Source organism: Choloepus didactylus, chromosome 12, assembly GCF_015220235.1.
Source record: "Choloepus didactylus isolate mChoDid1 chromosome 12, mChoDid1.pri, whole genome shotgun sequence".
NCBI classification, from domain to species: domain Eukaryota; kingdom Metazoa; phylum Chordata; class Mammalia; order Pilosa; family Megalonychidae; genus Choloepus; species Choloepus didactylus.
The window spans coordinates 45,247,959-45,272,306 of NC_051318.1; the positions used below are offsets into that span (position 1 = coordinate 45,247,959).

Consider the following 24,348-nt stretch of genomic DNA (forward strand, 5'->3'; position numbering starts at 1 on the left):
TTGGGTGAGTTAGGTAGAAAAGAAGAGAGAACTTTCAAAATACCACAGAATGCTGTTATATTTTTTAAAAGTCCAAAAAAAATCAGATGTTTTCAAAACAAAATAAAAAGTGGGATTTAGAGGATACTCTAACCTGTATGGCAAAGTTAAAACTAAAGTAATCCATTCAAGATTCAGGAAAAGAAAGAGTAGATGAAATTAGCCATTAAGTTTTCACAGACTGTTAAACACGAAATACCTTTTTACTATATCTTCTCCATTCCAGCAGGGTAGTCCAGCAGCAGCAGCTAATTCATTAACACAGAGCTCATCAGCCAGGCCTCCATAGAATGTCCTGTACAGTCTAAGGCTGCTGATAAATTCTCTGAATAGAAGAACAAAGGAAATAATTAACACCCAAAATCCATAATAAAGGTCAGTATAAATGGCATGCATTGTCATCCATAATGTTTAGACTATTACTCTTTTTTTTCCTCTACTTAATTTATTTTCATATGTTTTAAATACTTCTCTTAAAAATGCATCACTGGTAACTGGCATCTAAGTGATACTAACTCCTTTCCATGTAGAAAATGTCAGAGGTTTACAATATGCTAATTGATTGCTTATTAATTAAAAGTTTAGTAGACCTGAGTGATTTTTCCTGTCTGGGTCTTCTCTCTGGTTTCTAAGAACATAAAGTAATAATTCTTTACTAAATATAGAAAAAAAAAAAACAGATATAGATGTTTCAGAAGCAGTAAATTCAGAACTTGTTGCTATTAGAAGGAATAGCATTAAAATATTAAGTTCTTTTTCCCCTCCCACACTACTCCCCTTTCTCCTATCAATTATGGGAGGAAAACTTCAACAATAACAAAAAGAAACAAGCATTTTTTTGCCATTTAAAAAGACAAGGCTTTTGAGTTTTAAAACCGAGGCTTTGGTAGCCCAAGAACTTGAGTTTCAGCATTTCAAAAGACCAAGTCCTAAAGGCTTTAGTTCTGATTTTTTTTTTATATATAAACCAATGTTTTAGAAAAAGAAATGCCACTACACTGAAATAAGAGATGGAGAATAAAACATTGGAAGGAAAGAGAACTTCAGAAATTCGTTAGATGAGCAGTTGAAATGTAGCAATTATGAAATCGTGCCCCCCTTGAAAATAAAAAATTAATTTCTTTAAAATTAAGATCAAAGAAGAGGGATATCTCTAAATTATAGCCTGAGCAACCAAATTTAAAAGAATTAAATCTGTCAGGACAGTACTGTGCTCAACTATATTGACTTTTAAAATTCTTTCTCTCTTACTTTTCGAAGAATTATTTGTAGAAATCAATGGAGTTGTAAATAATCTTTAATCTGTAGGAAAGATAAGTGTGATTTTCCAATATGTAATATCTGAATTCATAAAGAAGGTCAGAAGTCACCCCAGCAAATGTCTGGCAGAGATTTAATCAAATTCCTAGCAAAGCTTGTCCAGACAAGGGATGATAACAAAATGGCTGCAAGAAGCATGAAACACTCAACTCTAATTTAGGATCATTCAAAAGAAGCATGCTTTATTTTCTTACCAGTGCAGTAATAATATTATTTCTTAACCATTTTAAGTCAGTTACCTCTATTTCACTTTCATGTGCCTATATACCCACCAACTGGAATGCATTACAAATACCAATTCTCCTGTTGCAGCTACTAAAATGTAATTCAGGAAACAGACTGATTCTTTCCTAGAGAGGTAGGGTTTAATGAACAGAACCTGTCGTGAATTCTATTCACTATAAATGACCACCTGTTTGGAATCAGAGTCCTCTAGAAATGAAGAAGTCTGGCACAAATGGCTGATATATTGAGACCTCCAAATTGATGGTGTAAACTGAATAAATTACATGTATGGACCCCAAGCCATTCACCTCACAACCAAAAGGTCATATTGGGGATAGCTTTGTTTTTTTCTTTTCAAGTCCCCTTTCCCAGCACTACTATGATTGCCTTAGTTCAAACCCTTATCACCTCTTTCTGGAATGATTGCTCTAGGACTGTATACCTCCAGTCTCTTCCCTTTCCAGCCATCTTCTATCCTCTCTGAGGATTTTAAATTCAAATCTGATATTCCACTGGTTATGCACTCTCTTCCTTAAAGCCCATGACTGGCTCCCTATTCTCCACAGCCTGAAATCCAAATTTCTTGGAAAGGTATATTAAGCACCCTCTTACCTCTCCAACTTCAACTTCAGCAGCAACACAAATCTTCTATTTTAGGGTCCCACAAAAGTGAGGTATGTGCTATTCCCCACACACCTTTATTTCTTTGCATATGTTATTCTCTCTGAAAATATTTTCTCCCCATTCTATCCTAAATGATTTCCACTCATTCCATATATCATCAGCAATCAGTTATTCATCACAAATACTAAACAATATTGAGTACTAGGCTTTGTGTTTGGCACTAGGGATTCAAAGATAAACAAGAATGCACACTCTGGTAAGAATCCACAATAGTAGCATACTGTAAAAAGTGCCACATGAGGACAGAGGATGAATCAGGAAATATTTGCAAAAGAAGTTGACACTTCAATTTTATTTTGATTTAGGAAAGCAGCAACAGATGGCTGTCCCATGCAAAGAAAACAAGATAAGCAAAAGTAAACAGGAAAGAGAGTACTGTGTTTTCAGAAAACTGTATGGAGTTTAGGTTAGCTAATGGGGAGTGTGCTGATGGGAATTATGTAAAAATATAGGAAGAAATGAGTTTATAATCAGCCTTATTGATCATCGTAAGAGATTTTAGTTTTATTCAGAAGGTAGTGGGAGCCATTAAATGTTGTCAAGCAAGCAAGTGACCTAATCATCATGGTAGCAATTGGAAATAGAAATAGCAGTGAGGTCACTGAAGGGGCTACAAATGAAATTCACAGGAAAAAAAAAATGAGGATGTAAAAAGAAGCTGCCAGTGAGCATGGAGAAAAGTGATAGCTTTGAAAGATATTAGGAATCAAGAACTGAGAGCTAAAGTGAGAGTTTAAAGATAATTTTTAGGTGTTTTCCCTCAGGTGACTGAGATGATTGTATCACTGTTAGAGACAAGAAATAAAGGAAGGGAAATGTCACCTTCCCAATTGTCACTGCACTATACTTGTGATTGCCCTTACCTTGTTCAACATTTTCATTTTTCCATGGCACATATAACTTTCTAGTATATGGTGTAATGTACTTATTTATTATCTTTTATTCTTTCTTGTCTGTCTCCCTGGTCCAGAATAAAAGATCCAGGTAGGCTGGGATTTTATTGTTTGTTTCCTTTGTTTCACCACTATACATCCTAGAGCAGTGGCAAAGACTCAACAAATAGTTATCAACTTAATAAATAAGTAAAAATAACTCATAATGAGCAATTAAATCCATTCTTAACATGTTCATTTTGAGCTTTCTTGGGAGCATCCAGAGTAGAACACTACATCTCAAACTTAATACACGTAAACATCATCCGGGAGATCTTGTCAAAGATTCAGACAGGATTCAGTAGTTATGTGGTACAGATGCAGCAAGTACAGGGCCCACGAGTATCACCGAAATTTGCTGTTGAATAAAAGGCCTTGGAACTCAGTGGACTGGTAATTTGATGTGGGATTCATCATCCATAGAGGTGGTGACTAAAGCCATGAATACCAATGAATTCTCTCAGGAAATTAATGTATAGTAAGAAAAACCAAAGAGACTCAGAAGTAGTAAAAGCAAAGAACTAAAAATTTAAAAGTTGAGTTATGAAAACTAAGGAATGAGGGGAATTAAATTAGAGAGATTCTCCACACTGTAAAGTGCCATAATGAGAGGTTCACTAAAACACTGAAAATATCCTTAATTAAAGTATTTGAAGTCAAACAGTAGATTCCAGATTGCAGTATATTGAGCGTTAAGTGGAGGGTAAGAAACTGAAAGTGGAGAGGCCCAAGAAGGAAAATCAAGGAAGTTTTATTTGTGTGAATGCTTCTTTGAGTATGGAAGAGATTTGAAAATATTTGTGTGTGGAGAAGAAGGAGATTACAAGGGTGTGTGGTCATTAGCTTATTTCCAAATATTCTAATTCTCCACCTTCAAGGCCCAGAGCACCTTTGAAGTTAGCTTCGATTATGCGACTTGCTTTGGGTTCTATTAAATGTAGGTAGAAGTGATGTGTACCCCTTCCAGGCTTAGGCTTTAAGAATCCGTGTGGCTTTGCCAGCTTCTGCTTCCCCCTGCCATGAAGATCGGCAGTGTTTCAGATGGAGGCTGCCCTGTCATTCCGAGTCCCAAAGCAAACGCAATTTGAGCAGCATCCCTGCCTGACCTAAAATGGACACAGAGGGTGAACAAAGACACAATTTTATTGTTCTAAACCACTGATATTCTGGGGTCCTTTGCTACAACACCATAATTTAGTTTCTGCTGACTCATACAATTATAGGAAAAGAAAATGAATACTTGTTGGATCACAGATTCTGAGAAGAAGAAAGAGAAGTGGTTAGCTTTGGACCACAATAAATTCTCTGGGTCTAAGACAATGGAAGGAAGTCTGTGTGAATGTTGACATATGTTTTGGTTTGTAGGAATAGAAAGTTGAGTGGAGATCCTAATTTGGAACTCTGTATCCCATGTTAGGCCGTTTTTATGTCACAGGAATTAAGAGTAGTGTTCCCAAAGTGATTGCACTGAAGGACCAGAGGATCTACATTTGATATGGAAAAAAAAAATTGAATTGGCAGGAAACAGAGGGGTAAAGGCACTTGTAGTCTCATTGAGGTCAAAGACTTAAATCTACTGCCAAAGAGACAATTAACATTGGTCCTATTATAAGAATCCAGAATTCAGCTCCCAGCTTAATGCTCAGCCCACAACCCACCATGCTGCCTTTGCCAGTTTGACAAATGTCTCCATAAACCAAATGTTATAGTCTTTGGATGAATTAAAATCTAAGTCAATATCCAGCTTAAGCCTCACCTCCTTTCTAATGCCTGCACTGCCTAACCTGTGCATTTTGTGACACATGCTTGGTTCTCACACAGCACTTGTCTGAGTCTGTAGTAAGACCCTTGCTATCTGGTATTATAATTCCTCTGTTTGCATGCCTGCCTCCCAGATTAAAGGATGTGTTCTTTAAAGGCAAGAGTCAAATCTTCATATCCTCAGGGTTTGGTTCAAAGTCTATTATCCAACAGGCAAGCCACAAATTCTTGCTGAATTAGCTCCTGACGCAGTTTTAGTTTTTAAAGAATTTACAGAATTTGATGCTTCTATAAGAAATGCATTTTAAAAAACGATAATGACAATTTAAAGTCTTTAAAGTGCCAGGTGACTTAGGAACTTTTAAATTAGGGGGTCTATTTCTAGGTTGTGAGGAAATATCAGACACCTCCCTGGTGTGTAACATTAGAAAATGGAGGAAATCTAAAAAGTAGGACCACAAGCTGTGCCAGATTCTACCAAACAGGCTCAAGAATAGCTCTGATTGATATATGACGCTGAAATTAATATGTAAGTGACACGCTAATATTTAGTCACAATGCTGTGTAAGATAGCTATTGTAATGAATACATCACAGGTGTTTTATGAAGATGGAGTTAGAATCTTAGAGATCATCTGGTTCAGCAATTCTCAGTTTTAGCTGCACATTATAATCACCAGGGAAACATGTAAACTGTACAGAAGCCTGGCCCTCTCTCCCTCATAAAACAGGATTTAGTGATGTGGAGTGAGACCTGGGCATCTGTGTTTCCTGAAAGCTACTCTACAGGATTCTAATGTGCAGCTGGCATTGAAAACCAATGATTTAGTTTAACCTTCTTATCTTGTAATTAAGAAAAGGGAGAACCATATAAGTGAAAGGACCTGTGAATAGTAACTAAGTTATGATTTAGTCAGGCTGTACAATGCACACCTTGACATCTCTGTTGAATTAATTAATAAATAAAGAATTCCAACACTTAACAATGTCTGGCTTATATGAGGAGTTAAATAAATGGAAGTTGAATGAATCTGTAGATAGAAAAAAATGGCCATCTGTTTTTAAATTTTCAAAGAAATTATTACATTTTTAACAAAACACACTTATTGTAGATTGTTAAACAAGAAAATATGAATGCCTCATATCTTCCTGCCAAACTATGCACTTAAAATGCAATACGTTCAGACAGACTTTATTTATATATTTCTGCCAGTTTAAAAGGTCTGGTGTGGGAAGCAGGGAGTGGGATAAATTCTGATCACTGGCTAATGACAGCTTTGTACACTGTGAGAGCACAGTAAAGCAGGAGAAGGCTGTTGCACAATTGTTCATTCAGAATTTGCAGCCTTGTTTGCCCTGAGCTTACTGAAGGGAAGAGTGAAACATGGACCAGCATAGTTATTACTTCATTGCTTCCCATGCCCTTGGGGCCAGCAGTGCCAGACGGGTCTCCTGCTACACCACATGATAAAAATATATAAAAGGAAATGCAACCCACCCTGAAGTTACCATTTCTAGTTCTGTTGACATGGGAATGCTCAGTTACTACAGTCAAAGTGAGTGACACTTCCTATGGCTGGACCATTATAATTGACTTTAATCATTTTTAACTATAAAAGGAACATCTTTTTGCAAGTAGTAAAATAATTAAAAGGAACTTGGAGAACTGTCCTTCCATAGTGCTTCCATTGCTCCCTCCAGAAGTAACCATCAATGGGGTGTGTATCCTTCTTCAGCTCTCTCTATATGCATACTAACAACCAAAGATAGACAGACAGACAAAGATAGAGATTGAGATACATGGTTTGATTTGGTTTTACACTATTGGGACCAAGCTATACAAATAAAATGCAATTGTTTTTTCTCACTTGACAATATATCATGAACCCCTTTAAATTAACAAACAGCAGTCTTACTTATTTTATATAGCTATATAGTATTCCTTTTCCTATATATAGCATTAGCATAATCCATCAAAATATTCCCCTAAACTAATTTATATTTTTAATTTATAACATTGATATGTTCCTCATACATATGGTTTGAACAGTGGCAAACATGTTAAGTTTCAAACTTTTCTGATCTTTTATCTGTTCATATTTAAGCATATGGCTCTGATGTACAGTTGATTGTGAATTTTATTTACTTGGAAGTTGCTGAAAAGAGAGCTAGGTTCAAAAGGCATGCCTCAATCTCATGGTTTTATATAGGAGGAATGTGTTTCAATTTTAAAATTTTTATAAATTGTCACATACTACACCTCCTCTCCTTTGTTTCATTTCAATATAAAAGCCACTATTTCTAATTTTGAACAAATCTAACTATCTGGAAAAGTAATGGAGAAGAATCTTATTTTCAAATGGAAATTTTCTCTGTGGAATGTTTCAGACCACATGTTTATTTAATAAGATGTATTGATTTTTTTTATCCTTGAAGTCAGCCCACACATCATACAGAATCCAAATTGAAAGCACTGTCTTGCATGCTATTTGGGAATATCCATAGAACAAAGGTCAAATGTGCAGTTTGCTAGTTAACGACCTGAGGCAAAGTTAAAGTTAATGTGGCACTAATGAGTAGGCTCAACCCTGTAGAGATGTCTGACCACAGCTGTCAAACAGTAGACATTTAAAATGTCAATCTCTTGCTTAGCAGAAGAAATGTATAATTACATGTTTCTGGATAAGAACTATTTTCTCATGCTGTTCTGAATCTATATTTAATCATTTAACTTTATTCTCACTTAAGTCATTCTATTTGGCGAAATAATTTTTATAAATCTTTAGAATAGAAAAATATTTCTTTTATATAGCAATAATAGTTTTCATTGTAAATACTTGAATATAATTAAATGTATGGGGTTAAGTTTGCTATAGAGTCAAAATCTAGTCTCTTGGAGGAGAGGGAGAATATATCACTGAGAAGCAATGCAATATATGGCACAAGACACATTTATCATGAATGTAAATGTGTTTCAAGCACATTGCATTCATATTTGAATAAAAAAGAAAGTATATGTTTTCCTAAAAGACTAACTTATAAAGTCTGCTCTCTGAACCCCACATGACCCCTCATTATGGAACCATGGAACCTGTGACTAAACTGCAACACCATTTTCAAAGACGATTTTTTCCTACCTAAATGATTACAGGTTTTTCCCTCTTCCTAAGAAGACTTCTGAGGACTTGTTCATGTGGTCTGATTTCCCCTTCCTTAGAGGATTTACTATACTTTCTCAACAAAGCGACAGGGTTAAGATGAATAGTGGGATGGGGAACAACAGGGAAAGTAATGCGAAAGAGAAATAGAAAGGAGCACTGAAAATACGCTAATACACTTTGAGACCCTTGAAAAGGATTCTTTTCCTGACAGGGGCTATGTGTTTAACCCTCTCTGGTGCTAATTTTATACTAGTTCTGAGCTGGAAGTTCATAGCCAACTATACAAAGGATGGACACTTCTATTTCTCACTTTCCAATGACTCACAAAACCCAACATTTTAATATTAAATGTCCCTTTAATAGTAATTGAAAATTACTATTACTAAAAAATTACCCTTTCTGAAGCATGCTTCTCTAAAATGAATGATTTAAACCTGTTGTCAGAGCTAGGTTTTCAAAACTAGATCTAATATTGTTTTTCCAGTTTGTAAAAATGTACCTTAAAAAAGCACGGACCGTTCCCCATTTAAACAACTTTCAATAAAGATGTTAACCCATTTGTGAAAATGAACACTGGACCAAGTGTCCAAGGCTTAAAACAATAGATAGTATTAAGGAAATTGAGCATTCATGGCAGAAATGTATAGAATTTCTCTATTTCCTACAGCATTTTGCCCATTTTAACAAAAATACAAAATTGTTCGTTCAGTTTCTTTAGTTTAAGGGAGCATGTCAGAAAAAAAATGTCTAGGACATGACAGGGTCAAGATTAACAGGAAGACTGAGTCAAATGAAATATTTTCAAATCTAATGATTTTAATATAGGTCACTCATACAAAGAATCATTATTCAGGGTCAAAATATTCAGATTTAGCAATTAGCTCAAATCTTGAGTATTCCTTTCTTTTGCAATCAGATATTTTCTATGTTTACTGACATTTTAACTATAAATATTCATAAAAGACTTTCAATTTAATGGTCTGCCTATGATTGGACTTCTTTCTGCACCCCCTACCCACCTTTTTCTCTATTGCAATCAGATATTCTTGCATATCTCCATCAACAAACACATCTGACTGATGGACAATACATGCCTGGTACAAATTGTTCTTGCTTATATTTTTGATTACTGTAAATCTCTCAGTAGTAATACTTGTGGTACTAGCCTGGTATAAAAATGGGTTTTAGGGTCAGTAAATCTAAAATGAACAGAATTCAGAGAAAAGGAGACATTTCATTTTTAATTTTATTCCTGTATTTTAGTAATTCTAATTTCGGGGGGGAAATGCTCTCATATGTAAAATGTTATCCAGATATTATTTTATTCCCAACTTTTAAAAGATGACATAGAATATTACTGACCAGGTTTGAGTAATGTATAAACACTGTTACTCAAACATGATATCAAGTTTATTTTCCAAATGATAGGTATTAAAATAATGCATCCTCCCTTATGACTATTCATATCTGTGTTTGTTTACATAAGGCTTAGCTTATGTCCACTTTTAAGACCCAATTTTTCAGGACCCCAAAGTTGCAGTATTCCATATATAACAAAAATCTTGCTGAAGGAAGGTGACCCCAACACAGCAAAAGGAACACCTTTGACCGTCAAAATTCATCAGATGATCCAAGAGCAGAGACATGAACGGACACTTGCACACTGGTGTTTATGGCAGCATAATTCATGGTTTGCAATGGGTGGAGGTGGCCTAAGGGTACATTGACTGAGGAACAGAATGGTGAACTGTGGTATATACATACAATGGAATATTGAGCAACTGCGAGAGAGAGTGAAGCTATGAGACACGCCACGTGGAGAATGGATCCTGTAGACAGCATTTCGAGTGAAGTACACCAGAAACCAAGGCAAACAGTATAATGCCTCACCAATATGGACTAACTACAATGTGTAAACTCAGAATTGAATCTTAGAGCACAGCCTAACAGGGAAATGCTTATAATTGTGCCTAAGAATCTCCCCCTGAGTGCCCCTTTGTTGCTCAGATGTGGCCCTCCCTCTCTCTAACTAAGTCACCTTGGCAGGTGATCTCGCTGCCTTCCCCTCTACGTGGGACCTGACTCCCAGTGGTGTAAATCTCCCTGGCAACACAGGATATGACTCCCAGGGATGAATCTGGATCCAGCAACGTGGGATTGAGAACATCTTCTTGACCAAAAGGGGGATGTGAAATGAAACAAAATAAAACCTCAGTGGCTGAGAGATTTCAAATGGAGTCGAGAGGTCACTCTGGTGGACATTCTTACTCATTGTATAGATAACAGATTTTAGGTTTTAATATATTGGAATAGCTAAAAGTAAATACCTGACACTACGAAACTCCAACCCAGTAGCTTTGACTCTTGAAGATGATTGTATAACAATGTATCTTACAAGGGGTGACAGTGTGATTGTGAAAACCCTATGGATCGCACTCCTTTTATCCAGTATATGGATGAATGAGTAGAAAAATGGGGACAAAACTTAAATGAAAAATAGGGTGGGATGGGGGGGTAATTTGTGTGTTCTTTTTTTATTTTTATTTTTTATTCTGATTCTGATTCTTTCTGGTGTAAGGAAAATATTCAAAAATAGATTGGGGCGATAAGTGCACAACTATAAGATGGTACTGTGAACAGTTGATTGTACACCTTGGACGATTGTACGGTATGTGAATACATCTCAATAAAACTGAATTTAAAAAATTCATCAGACGAAAAGTATCATATTTTGAGAAGGAAGCTTGATCTTAAATTCTAGAACTTTACCAAAGCCTATATGGTATGTGGGCCAAAACACCAAAGAATTATCTTGAAATGTCTTTCAAATTTTCATTTGTTGCTCTTTTAAGCAAAAGAAACCACACATGATTCTAGAGATCATGGTGAAGCTAGGTGCCCTGGAAATGATTGAGCTGATTTGTGTTTTGAAGTGAAGAATAAAAAAAAGGAAAGCAGTGCCTCTATCAAATGATATAATCAACTCTAGAAATACATTTCTTTTACTATTTGGAGGACAATGAGGAGGATTTGACAGTTTTGTCATTTCCATTCAATATGAACTGGATGAAATGTATTACTATCTCCTGGTGCTGTCTGCTTCCATTATCCTCTATTATCTGTATGCCTCTTTGAGAAACTTCAGATGCCATTGATATATTTCAAATGGTGGAAATGTTCTCTGCCTTGTAAAATAAAGTAGAAGAAAGTGATTAGGGAATATCCATGATGTTTGTAAACACAATTTATTTTGCTACCTTGGTAAAAGAAGCAGTAAACTTCACTCACTCTGAATTTTGCTCCAAAGATACTGCAGGAATTCCACAATAATTTTATACATTCCTAAGAAAACCATCAATTTCAATATGGCAGGACTTTGAATCCCCATCTCTTTAGGAAATGGAGTTTAAAAATGGGAGTTGAATTTGAGGTTCTCAATTCTGCAGATGTTCACTGACTTTCTGAAGGAAAACAATAGAACATTTATTTTTTGCGAGAAACAAAGGAAAGTATATTCAGGGATAACAGGAACGAAGAATTTCATTCACCATTTGGTTTGCTTCACAGAAGAATACTTTGAGCCATTTAATGAAGTACAACTCCACAGTCACCATTATAAAAACACTATTGAAAAACTTCTAGCTCATCTGGCAAATCTATTACTTGGAAAGAGAAAGTACTGGGAGATCCATTTTGAAAACTGTACAATTTAAAGGTCATTCTTCCTCTAGCTGGAAGAAAAATAAATCTTATTATTCATTTGTAGTAAGAGACTTGGGGAGAATTAATTTTACTCACAATAATTTAAAATTGACAACCTTAATATTACAAGTGTTGCAAATTAGCTTAAGGAGTAAAGCATTATGAAACACAAATAGATCTTGAAGAATTTAGGATAAATTTCATGCTCCCTGAAACAAGCCAACCTTATCTAAGCAAGCAAGCTATGAAAGCTCTAATTGCAGTCAGTAATAGATAACTAAGGTTTTATTTTTTTTTAAGTTTCAATAATAGTTACCATTGAAACAAAAAGTGGGTATCTGTTAGATAACAAACATATGAGCACATAGCAACATCAAAGACTAATCACAATTTCAACTCCCAGTTAACATAAAGTAGCTGAAGCCATCTCCCCTTTCAGCATAGGTAACATTCATTAAATTTCCGTTGTTTGGACTTAATTTAAGATATTTCATTAAGTGGTGATTCATTTTCCCATGCACATCCAGAGAAAAGGAACAAACTCATTTTTTAAAGACTTTTCACTTTTAATATTAATTTTACGTGGAGCAAATTGCTTTTTAACAAAATTGTGCATGAATTTGTTCATGGACTTTTTTTTCTTGCAAGTTTTCGTCAGATTCTCAGTAGAAGACATGATCCACTCCAAAGGTTAGGAAACACTGGCCTAAACTTTTGCCATATGTTTGTTCTGCCTTCTGGCATTTGTTCTTCCTATGTGCCTGGTATTTGACCCCCTGCAGGTCCTGATCTTCATGATTCATGCAGGTCATGACTCTGACCTGTCTTGCAGCTCAGATTCCCTTAGAGTGCACTCTGGCCTCCCCTCGGACCACCTACCCAAACTCTTGCCTTGGCCTGCCCTGCTCTCAGTGCCCTCATTACCCCTTCTTGCTAAGCAGTGTTTTAAATTAAGGAGAAATTTCCAAATTGAAGGGAACATGACCTTTATTTTAGTAAATTAAACATAAAGGTAATAAATAATAATGGCACCTCAAAGAAGCACTGACTTCCTTTTAGGAAATAGATTGTAAATTATTTTCTCGAGTACTATAAATGATATTAAATTTTTCTCGAAGAGGTGACTTTTTCTGACCTATGGATATGTTCATTCAATAAATATTAGTATATGCAATTCATTATAAATCATATCAATAGTGATTTACCCCTATAAACATGCACATACACACAAACACACATATCTAGAATTTTAAAAATTAATTTTGGTTTAACTTATGAAGTGCTAGAGAGGATTTGACTTTATAACTATAAGTACATGTATTTTAAGCCAACTAATCCTATGTAGTCTGAACTAATTTTAACTATCTTAGCAACAATCCTAAATATCATGAGTTCTTCCTTCAGTATATGTCCAAATATTTTTCCAATATTTAATTAATTATTTGTAACTATATCATTGTGTTCTTTCTTGAAGTACAGGGTAGCAATTTACTTTAATAGACAGTGACTTCATAAATCAGAATTATGCCTTACCTAATTCCTGTCCTTAACCTATGCAATTTCAAGCAGCCTCTTTATATCCCATTCTCAAGAAAGAAGATTGTTAATGCTAAAAGTGATAAATTTCCACTCAAATCAAGTATCAATAAGCACTTCATAATAAAATGGAAATGCCTGATGATATAATATTGTCATTTAGTTCTGTAGAGAAAATTAAGAAAAACAAAAACTAATAAAACAATTTATATTTTGTTTCAAACATTAAAAATCCAATATTTCTAAAAATTTTCCATTCCCCACTTAGAAATCAAACTTCTCTCTGATATTATTTTTTTTTAAATCAGCACCTAGGACAGTCTCTATTGCCCAAAACAAACCCATGCATGCACCCAGTCCCCTTAACTGGTGCACGCTTAAAGTGGAGGCTTGGCTAATTGAAATTCTTGCTGGAGAACAAATGGGGCACTGATGTTGAGACTCTGTCTTAATTTATTGTCCTGGGGTTTTCCTAATTACCCACTTAATTGGCACAGCCACAACACACTGAAATAATAATGTACAGCTAATTATCACCAATTTAAGCTTCCTAATAGCTTACTTTTACCAGCTAACTTCAAGAAATCAGGCAGGGAGCAGGAATGTCCACAGGGAAATCACCCTGTCTGTGCTGGTTTAGGCAGTTATCTGAGTGCAATGTTGCTTACAGCTGTGCTTATTTGGTTTCTGCCCCAAAAAAGGCAAAAGAGTGATGATTTGCTAAGGTGGTTAAAGGAGAGGTAGCTCTTCCTGGTCTTTCTCAACCTTTGGAGACCTTTGTAATCTTCAGTTAGCTCATTATTAGCATGCTATGTAAAGAGAAAAATCGGAGTGGACTGAATCAGCATTATTAGAGCACCAAGATATATTGCAAAATAATTCAACTGTACAGTTTAGCTCCCTTTCTTCCCCTATGCCAGCTAGACACAGTCCATGGGTGACCTTAGCACAACTCTTAGATCCAGGGACATAATTCAATAAGTAAACTTTCTTTCTTTAAATGTTAGAAACATAACAAGGGAAAAGCAATGTATTCAACAGAAGAGTTCTCTATGAAATAAATATGGAGGAGAAAGGGGGAGAACAACAACACAAAAGGGTTGGGAACTTGAGAATATAAAGGAAAAATAATTTCTATTCAGGTTAGGATACTATATTTCTGCCCGAGTTTACAATTATTCTGCATTTATTTTTGGTACTTTTTCAAAGTCAGACATGTTAGGTTGGATTCCCTACAAGCAGTACATGAGATAGGAATTTGGATACATGTTTCATTGAGAGAGAACTCTTAAAAGAAAGGGAGTGGGGATGGCGGGGCAAGATGGTGGACTGGTGAGCTGTATGTTTTAGATACTCCTCCAGGAAAGTAGGTAGAAAGCCAGGAACTGAATGGACTGGACACCACAGAGCAACCTGACTTTGGGCATACTTCATACAGCACTCATGAAAACGTGGAACTGCTGAGATCAGCAAAATCTGTAAGTTTTTGTGGCCAGGGGACCCTCAACCCTCCCTGCCAGGCTCAGTCCCGTGGGAGGAGGGGCTGTCAGCTTTGGAAAGGAGAAGGGAGAACTGCAGTGGCAGCCCTTATCGGAAACTCATTCTACTGATCCAAACTCCAACCATAGATAGACTGAGACCAGACACCAGAGAATCTGAGAGCAGCCAGCCCAGCAGAGAAGAGACAGGCATAGAAAAAAACAGCATGAAAATCTCCAAAATAAATGCGGAGGATTTTTGGAGTTCTGGTGAACATAGAAAGGGGAAGGGCAGAGCTCAGGCCCTGAGGCTCATATGCAAATCCTGAAGAAAAGCTGATCTCTCTGCCCTGTGGACCTTTCCTTAATGGCCCTAATTGCTTTGTCTCTTAGCATTTCAATAACCCATTAGATCTGTGAGGAGGGCCCTTTTTTTTTTTTTTTCTTTAATCCTTTTTCCTTTTTCTAAAACAATTACTCTAAGAAGCCCAATACAGAAAGCTTCAAAGACTTGAAATTTGGGCAGGTCAAGACAAGAGCAGAACTAAGAGAGCTCTGAGACAAAAGGCAATAATCCAGTGGCTGAGAAAATTCACTAAACACCACAACTTCCCAAGAAAAGGGGGGTGTCTGCTCACAGCCATCATCCTGGTGGACAGGAAACACTCCTGCCCATCACCAGCCCCATAGCCCAGAGCTGCCCCAGACAACCCAGTGTGACGGAAGTGCTTCAAATAACAGGCACACACCACAAAACTGGGAGTGGACATTAGCCTTCCCTGCAACCTCAGCTGATTGTCCCAGAGTTGGGAAGGTGGAGCAGTGTGAATGAACAAAGCCCCATTCAGCCACCATTTCAGCAGACTGGGAGCCTCCCTACACAGCCCAGCAGCCCAGAACCACCCTGGGGGGATGGCACTCACCTGTGACACTGCACAGTCATCCCTCAACAGAGGACCAGGGGGTGCACAGCCTGGAAGAGGGACCCACTCGCAACTCCCAGGAGCCATACGCCAATACCAAGGACTTGTGGGTCAGTGGCAGAGACAAACTGTGGCAGAACTGAACTGAAGGATTAGACTATTGCAGCAGCTTTAAAACTCTAGGATCACCAGGGAGATTTGATTGTTAGAGCCACTCCCCCTCCCTGACCGCCAAGAAACACGCCCCATATACAGGGTGGGCAACACCAACTACACATGCAAGCTTGGTACACAAATTGGACCCCACAAGACTCACTCCCCCACTCACCACAAAGGCTAAGCAGGGGAGAACTGGCTTGTGGAGAACAGGTGGCTCATGGACGCCACCTGCTGGTTAGTTAGAGAAGTGTACTCCACAAAGCTTAGTAGATATGATAAATTAGAGATAAGGGCTTCAATTGGTCTACAAATCCTAAAAGAACCCTATCAAGTTAAGCAAATGCCAAGGGGCCAAAAACAACAGAAAATTATAAAGCATATGAAAAAACCAGACAATATGGATAACCCAAGCACAAGCACCCAAATCAAAAGAACAGAGGAGACAAAGCACCTAGAGCAGCTACTCAAAGAACTAAAGATGAACAATGAGACCATAGTACGGGATACAAAGGATATCAAGAAGACCCTAGAAGAGCATAAAGAAGACATTGCAAGACTAAATAAAAAAATAGATGATTTTATGGAAATTAAAGAAACTGTTGACCAAATTAAAAAGATTCTGGACACTCATAGTACAAGACTAGAGGAAGTTGAACAATGAATCCGTGACCTGGAAGATGACAGAGTGGAAAATGAAAGCATAAAAGAAAGAATGGGGAAAAAAACTGAAAAAATCGAAACGGACCTCAAGGATATGATAGATCATATAAAACGTCCGAATATAAGACTCATTGGTGTTCCAGAAGGGGAAGAAAAGGGTAAAGGTCTAGCAAGACTATTCAAAGAAATTGTTGGGGAAAAATTCCCAAATCTTCTAAACTACATAAATACACAAATCATAAATGCCCAGCGAACTCCAAATAGAATAAATCCAAATAAACCCACTCTGAGACATATTCTGATCACACTGTCAAACACAGAAGAGAAGGAGCAAGTTCTGAAAGTAGCAAGAGAAAAGCATTTCACCACATACAAAGGAAACAGCATAAGACTAAGTAGTGACTACTCAGCAGCCACCATGGAGGTGAGAAGGCAGTGGCACAATATATTTAAAATTCTGAGTGAGAAAAATTTCCAACCAAGAATACTTTATCCAGCAAAGCTCTCCTTCAAATTTGAGGGAGAGCTTAAATTTTTCACAGACAAACAAATGCTGAGAGAATTTGCTAACAAGAGACCTGCCCTACTGGAGATACTAAAGGGAACCCTATAGACACAGAAACAAAGAAAGGACAGAGAGACTTGGAGAAAGGTTCAGTACTAAAGAGATTCGGTATGGGTACAATAAAGGATATTAATAGAGAGAGGGGAAAAATATATATGACAAACATAAACCAAAGGATAAGATGGCTGATTCAAGAAATGCCTTCATGGTTATTACATTGAACATAAATGGATTAAACTTCCCAATTAAAAGATAAAGATTCGCAGAATGGATCAAAAAAAAGAACCATCAATATGTTGCATACAAGAGACTCATCTTAGACACAGGGACACAAAGAAATTGAAAGTGAAAGGAAGGAAAAAAATATTTCATGCAAGCAAGCTACAGCCAAAAGAAAGCAGGTGTAGCAATATTAATCTCAGATAAAATAGACTTTAAATGCAGGGATGTTTTGAGAGAAAAGAAGGCCACTACATACTAATAAAAGGGGCAATTCAACAAGAAGAAATAACAATCATAAATGTCTATGCACCCAATCAAGGTGCCACAAAATACATGAGAGGAACACTGGCAAAACTAAAAGAAGCAATTGATGTTTCCACAATAATTGTGGGAGACTTCAACACATCACTCTCTCCTATAGATAGATCAACCAGACAGAAGACCAATAAGGAAATTGAAAATCTAAACAATCGGATAAATGAATTAGATTTAACAGACATATACAGAACATTACATCCCAAATCACCAGGATACACATACTTTTCTAGTGCTCACGGAACTTTCTCCAGAATAGATCATATGCGGGGACATAAAACAAGCCTCAATAAATTTAAAAAGATTGAAATTATTCAAAGCACATTCTCTGACCACAATGGAATACAATTAGAAGTCAATAACCATCAGAGACTTAGAAAATTCACAAATACCTGGAGGTTAAACAACACACTCCTAAACAATCAGTGGGTTAAAGAAGAAATAGCAAGAGAAATTGCTAAATATATAGAGACGAATGAAAATGAGAACACAACATACCAAAACCTATGGGATGCAGCAAAAGCAGTACTGAGGGGGAAATTTACAGCACTAAATGCATATATTAAAAAGGAAGAAAGAGCCAAAATCAAAGAACTAATGGATCAACTGAAGAAGCTAGAAAATGAACAGCAAACCAATCCTAAACCAAGTAGAAGAAAAGAAATAACAAGGATTAAAGCAGAAATAAATGACATAGAGAACAAAAAAACAATAGAGAGGATAAATATCACCAAAAGTTGGTTCTTTGAGAAGATCAACAAGATTGACAAGCCCCTAGCTAGACTGACAAAATCAAAAAGAGAGAAGACCCATATAAACAAAATAATGAATGAAAAAGGTGACATAACTGCAGATCCTGAAGAAATTTAAAAAATTATAAGAGGATACTATGAACCACTGTATGGCAACAAACTGGATAATGTAGAGGAAATGGACAATTTCCTGGAAACATATGAACAACCTAGACTGACCAGAGAAGAAATAGAAGACCTCAATCAACCCATCACAAGCAAAGAGATCCAATCAGTCATCAAAAATCTTCCCAAAAATAAATGCCCAGGGCCAGATGGCTTCATAGGGGAATTCTACCAAACTTTCCAGAAAGAACTGACACCAATCTTACTCAAACTCTTTCAAAACATTGAAGAAAACGGAACACTACCTAACTCATTTTATGAAGCTAACATCAATCTAATACCAAAACCAGGCAAAGATGCTACAAAAAAGGAAACTACCAGCCAATCTCCCTAATGAATATAGATGCAAAAATCCTCAACAAAATACTTGCAAATCGAATCCAAAGACACATTAAAAAAATCATACACCATGACCAAGTGGGGTTCATTCCAGGCATGCAAGGATGGTTCAACATAAGAAAATCAATCAATGTTTTACAACACATTAAAAATTCGAAAGGGAAAAATCAAATGATCATCTCAATAGATGCTGAAAAAGCATTTGACAAAATCCAACATCCCTTTTTGATAAAAACACTTCAAAAGGTAGGAATTGAAGGAAATTTCCTCAATATGATAAAGAGCATATATGAAAAACCCACAGCCAGCATAGTACTCAATGGTGAGAGACTGAAAGCCTTCCCTCTAAGATCAGGAACAAGACAAGGATGCCCGCTGTCACCACTGTTATTCAACATTGTGCTGGAAGTGCTAGCCAGGGCAATCCAGCAAGACAAAGAAATAAAAGGCATCCAAATTGGAAAAGAAGAAGTAAAACTGTCATTGTTTGCAGATGATATGATCTTACATCTGGAAAACCCTGAGAAATCGATGATACAGCTACTAGAGCTAATAAACAAATTTAGCAAAGTTGCAGGATACAAGATTAATGCACATAAGTCAGTAGTATTTCTATATGCTAGAAATGAACAAACTGAAGAGACACTCAACAAAAAGATACCATTTTCAATAGCAACTAAAAAATTCAAGTACCTGGGAATAAACTTAACCAAAGATGTAAAAGACCTATACAAAGAAAACTACACAACTCTACTAAAAGAAATAGAAGGGGACCTTAAAAGATGGAAAAATATTCCATGTTCATGGATAGGAAGGCTAAATGTCATTAAGATGTCAATTCTACCCAAACTCATCTACAGGTTCACTGCAATCCCAATCAAAATTCCAACAACCTACTTTGCAGACTTGGAATAGCTAGTAATCAAATTTGTTTGGAAAGGGAAGAGGACTCGAATTGCTAAAGACACTCTAAAAAAGAAAAACCAATTGGGAGGACTTACACTCCCTGATTTTGAAGCTTATTATAAAGCCACAATAGTCAAAACAGCATGGTACTGGAACAAAGATAGACATATAGATCAATGGAATCAATTTGAGAACTCGGAGATAGACCCCCAGATCTATGGCCGACTGATCTTTGATAAGGCCCCCAAAGTCACTGAACTGAGTCATAATGGTCTTTTCAACAAATGGGGCTGGGAGAGTTGGATATCCATATCCAAAAGAATGAAAGAGGACCCCTACCTCACCCCCTACACAAAAATTAACTCAAAATGGACCAAAGATCTCAATATAAAAGAAAGTACCATAAAACTCCTAGAAGATAATGTAGGAAAACATCTTTAAGACCTTGTATTAGGCGGCCACTTCCTAGACTTTACACCCAAAGCACAAGCAACAAAAGAAAAAATAGATAAATGGGAACTCCTCAAGCTTATAAGTTTCTGCACCTCAATGGAATTTCTCAAAAAGGTAAAGAGGCAGCCAACTCAATGGGAAAAAATTTTTGGAAACCATGTATCTGACAAAAGACTGATATCTTGCCTATATAACGAAATCCTACAACTCAATGACAATAGTACAGTCGGCCCAATTATAAAATGGGCAAAAGATATGAAAAGACAGTTCTCTGAAGAGGAAATATAAATGGCCAAGAAACACATGAAAATAATGTTCAGCTTCACTAGCTATTAGAGAGATGCAAATTAAGACCACAATGAGATACCATCTAACACCGATTAGAATGGCTGCCATTAAACAAACAGGAAACTACAAATGCTGGAGGGGATGTGGAGAAATTTGAACTCTTATTCATTGTTGGTGGGACTGTATAATGGTTTGGCCACTCTGAAAGTCAGTCTGGCAGTTCCTTAGAAAACTAGATATAGAGTTACCCTTAGATCCAGTGATTGCACTTCTCGGGATATACCTGGAAGATCTGAAAGCAGTGACACAAACAGATACCTGCATGCCAATGTTCATAGCAGCATTATTCACAATTGCCAAGAGACGGAAACAACCCAAATGTCCTTCAACAGATGAGTGGATAAATAAAATGTCGCATATACCCACGATGGAATACTACACGGCAGTAAGAAGGAATGGTCTCATGAAACATATGACAACATGGATGAACCTTGAAGACATAATGCTCAGCGAAATAAGCCAGGCACAAAAAGATAAATATTATATGCTACCACTAATGTGTACTTTGAAAAATGTAAAACAAATGGTTTATAATGTAGAATGTAGGGGAACTAGCAATAGAGAGCAATTAAGGAAGGGGGAACAATAATCCAAGAAAAATAGATAAGCTATTTAACATTCTGGGGATGCCCAGGAATGACTATGGTCTGTTAATTTCTGATGATATAGAAGGAACAAGTTCACAGAAATGTTGCTATATTAGGTAACTTTCTTGGGGTAAAGTAGGAACATGTTGGAAGTAAAGCAGTTATCTTAGGTTAGTTGTCTTTTTCTTACTCCCTTGTTATGGTCTCTTTGAAATGTTCTTTTATTGTATGTGTTGTTTTATTTTTTTAATTTTTTTTTTTTCCATACAGTTGATTTAAAAAAAAAAAAGTTAAAAAAAAAAAAAAAAACAAGGAAAAAAAATAGGTAGAGCCCCCTTGAGGAGCCTGTGGAGAATGCAGGGGTATTGGCCTACCCCACCTCAATGGTTGCTAACATGACCACAGACATAGGGGACTGGTGGTTTGATGGGTTGAGCCCTCTACCATAGGATTCACCCTTGGGAAGACGGTTGCTGCAAAGGAGAGGCTAGGCCTGCCTATAATTGTGCCTAAGATCCTCCTCCGGAATGCCTCTTCGTTGCTCAGATGTGGTCCTCTCTCTCTAGCTAAGCCAACTTGAAAGGTGAAATCACTGCCCTCCCCCCTACGTGGGATCAGACACCCAGGGGAGTGAATCTCCCTGGCAACGTGGAATATGACTCCCTGGGAGGAATGTAGACCCGGCATTGTGGGATGGAGAACATCTTCTTGACTAAAAGGGGGATGTGGAAGGAAATGAAATAAGCTTCAGTGGCAGAAAGATTCCAAAAGGAGCCGAGAGGTCACTCTGGTGGGCACTCTTACGCACAATTTAGACAACCCTTTTTAGGTTCTAAAGAATTGGGGTAGCTGGTGGTGGATACCTGGAACTATCAAACTACAACCCAGAACCCATGAATCTCGAAGACAACTGTATAAAAATGTAGCTTATGAGGGGTGACAATGGGATTGGGAAAGCCATAAGGACCACACTCCACTTTGTCTAGTTTATGGATGGATGAGTAGAAAAATAGGGGAAGGAAACAAACAAACAAACAGACAAAGGTACCCAGTGTTCTTTTTTACTTCAATTGTTCTTTTTCACTTTAATTATTATTCTTGTTATTTTTGTGTGTGTGCTAATGAAGGTGTCAGGGATTGATTTAGGTGATGAATGTACAACTATGCAATGGTACTGTGAACAATCAAATGTATGATTTGTTTTGTATGACTGCGTGGTATGTGAATATATCTCAATAAAACGAAGATAAAAAAAATAAACAGCACTATACTCGTTTTTGAATTCCTTCTTTGCCTGTAATCCATCATGTGTATCTCCTTACTTTTCAGTATTTTATTATATGGCTAGTGTGGTCTCAATGTAATAAAAAAAAAAAAAAAAAAAAAAGGGAGTAAGGGAAACAGGATAGCAGAGGGAAGAAGGAGGTAAGCAGGGATGTGCCTTCATCTTTAGTCACTTCCCAAAGAGAGTGCCATAGCATGAATTTCACCACAGATTTGGTCCCACCTTGAGGCAAGGGACAAGCCTTTTTGTAACCTTGTGTCAGTCAGTAGTCTATGATCTGCTGCCAAGTGCTTGTGGCAAGAGATTAACCCTCCCCAGATGGGTGGGACTGTGGTCCCCTTTCACACTGAATAGAGCTGACCTGTATAATCTATAGGATACTGTCAAAATAAGACAGTGTGTGACTTCTGAGGCTAGATCATAAAAGATACTGAAGCTTCTGCCTTGCTCTCTCTTGGATTGCTTGCTCTGAGGAAAGCCAGCTACAATGTTGTGAAAACACTAAAGCAGTCCTATGGAGAAGTCACCATGACAAGAAACTGAGGCCTCTTGCCAAATGCCATCTGAGTGAGCCCATCTTGGAAGAAGACACTTCATTCCCAGTAGAGCCTTCAGTTGACCACAGCTCTGCTGGACCTCTTAACAGCAATCTCACTAGAGACTTGGAACAAAAACCACACTGTTAAGCATCTCCCAAATGTTAACCCACAGAAAATGACATAATAAATCTATTGCTTCAACTACTAAGTTTTGGAAAGATTTGTTACCTGGCAATAGATAACTAACACAGAGGCTCCCATTCACTGAGGACAATTCCCTGGAGAATCGGGCAGCTGTGTGTTAATAGCAGCTGACACACAGCAACCAGGAGATGAGTATGATGGCCAGGCAAAGGGGGAGTGAGCAGGACACCAGCAGTGTCCATAACACTAATTATCTCTCATATTAAATTTGTTCCACTAAACCTTCCATACTACTTACACAGTATCATGTCATCAGCTTAATTATGTCTTGGTGACTGATAGCTTTAAAAATGGTAGCTGGCCAAGTTATTTATAAGCCAACAATGGTTATATTAACATAATCATAAAAGAATTGACTGCATAATGGAAGGCTGTATGATTTAAACTCTCACTCTGTCACAAAGAATTGAAATGAGGTTTTTAAGTTAGTGTACCATGTATTGAATGTAATTTTAAGCAATAAAATTTGTATAAGATAAACCAAGATAAACTATGACATTATTTTTTAAAACTGTGATGTATTTATATATAGAAATGCATTTAAATTTTTTAGCAAACATAGAATAGTATTTATCTTGATTTACATTGGCAAAGACATTGATGCATTTTATAATCTCTATTTTTTAAGCTACTAGAGCAACTATATTAAGATATATAAACTGTTAAATTCTTTTGTTCCATAACTTTCTTCTAATAGTTTTTATTTGGTTTAAATTTAGAGAAAGGTTTTTCTGCTATAGGTATTCTCATGGGAATCACAGAAAGTAATTAAATAAAGATAAACCAAAACTTTCTTGCATATAATGCTGATGTATAAATCCTGATTCAGGAAATATCAGGTTATGTTTTCCCTTCACTTGTTCATGAATTGCACAAAATAGTGGTTTTGTCAATAATTTGGATAGATAACATGAAAATTCATTTTTTCCTCCTCTGTATTTTTTTTTAAGTAAACTTTCCTTGTGTTTGAATTAATGTGTTGGAGTATGAAATCAAAACAAGTCAACAACTTGACCAATTATATTTTATGTCCAACTGGATAGGCACTATGGCTTCTATAAATTATAATGATAAATGATCTACTCTTGG

At 36.7% G+C, this 24,348-nt stretch overlaps 1 protein-coding gene across 4 annotated transcripts in view; it reads right to left on the reverse strand.

Moving 5' to 3' along the window:
- Nucleotides 1–24,348, reverse strand: part of GPC5 (glypican 5) — a 1,661,658-nt gene that overhangs the window by 1,229,551 nt on the left and 407,759 nt on the right. For all 4 annotated transcript variants that reach the window (XM_037799997.1, XM_037799998.1, XM_037799999.1 and 1 more), the window contains exon 5: nucleotides 239–364. In XM_037799997.1, the coding sequence (XP_037655925.1) occupies nucleotides 239–364 (126 nt within the window). The remainder of the gene's footprint in view (nucleotides 1–238; nucleotides 365–24,348) is intronic.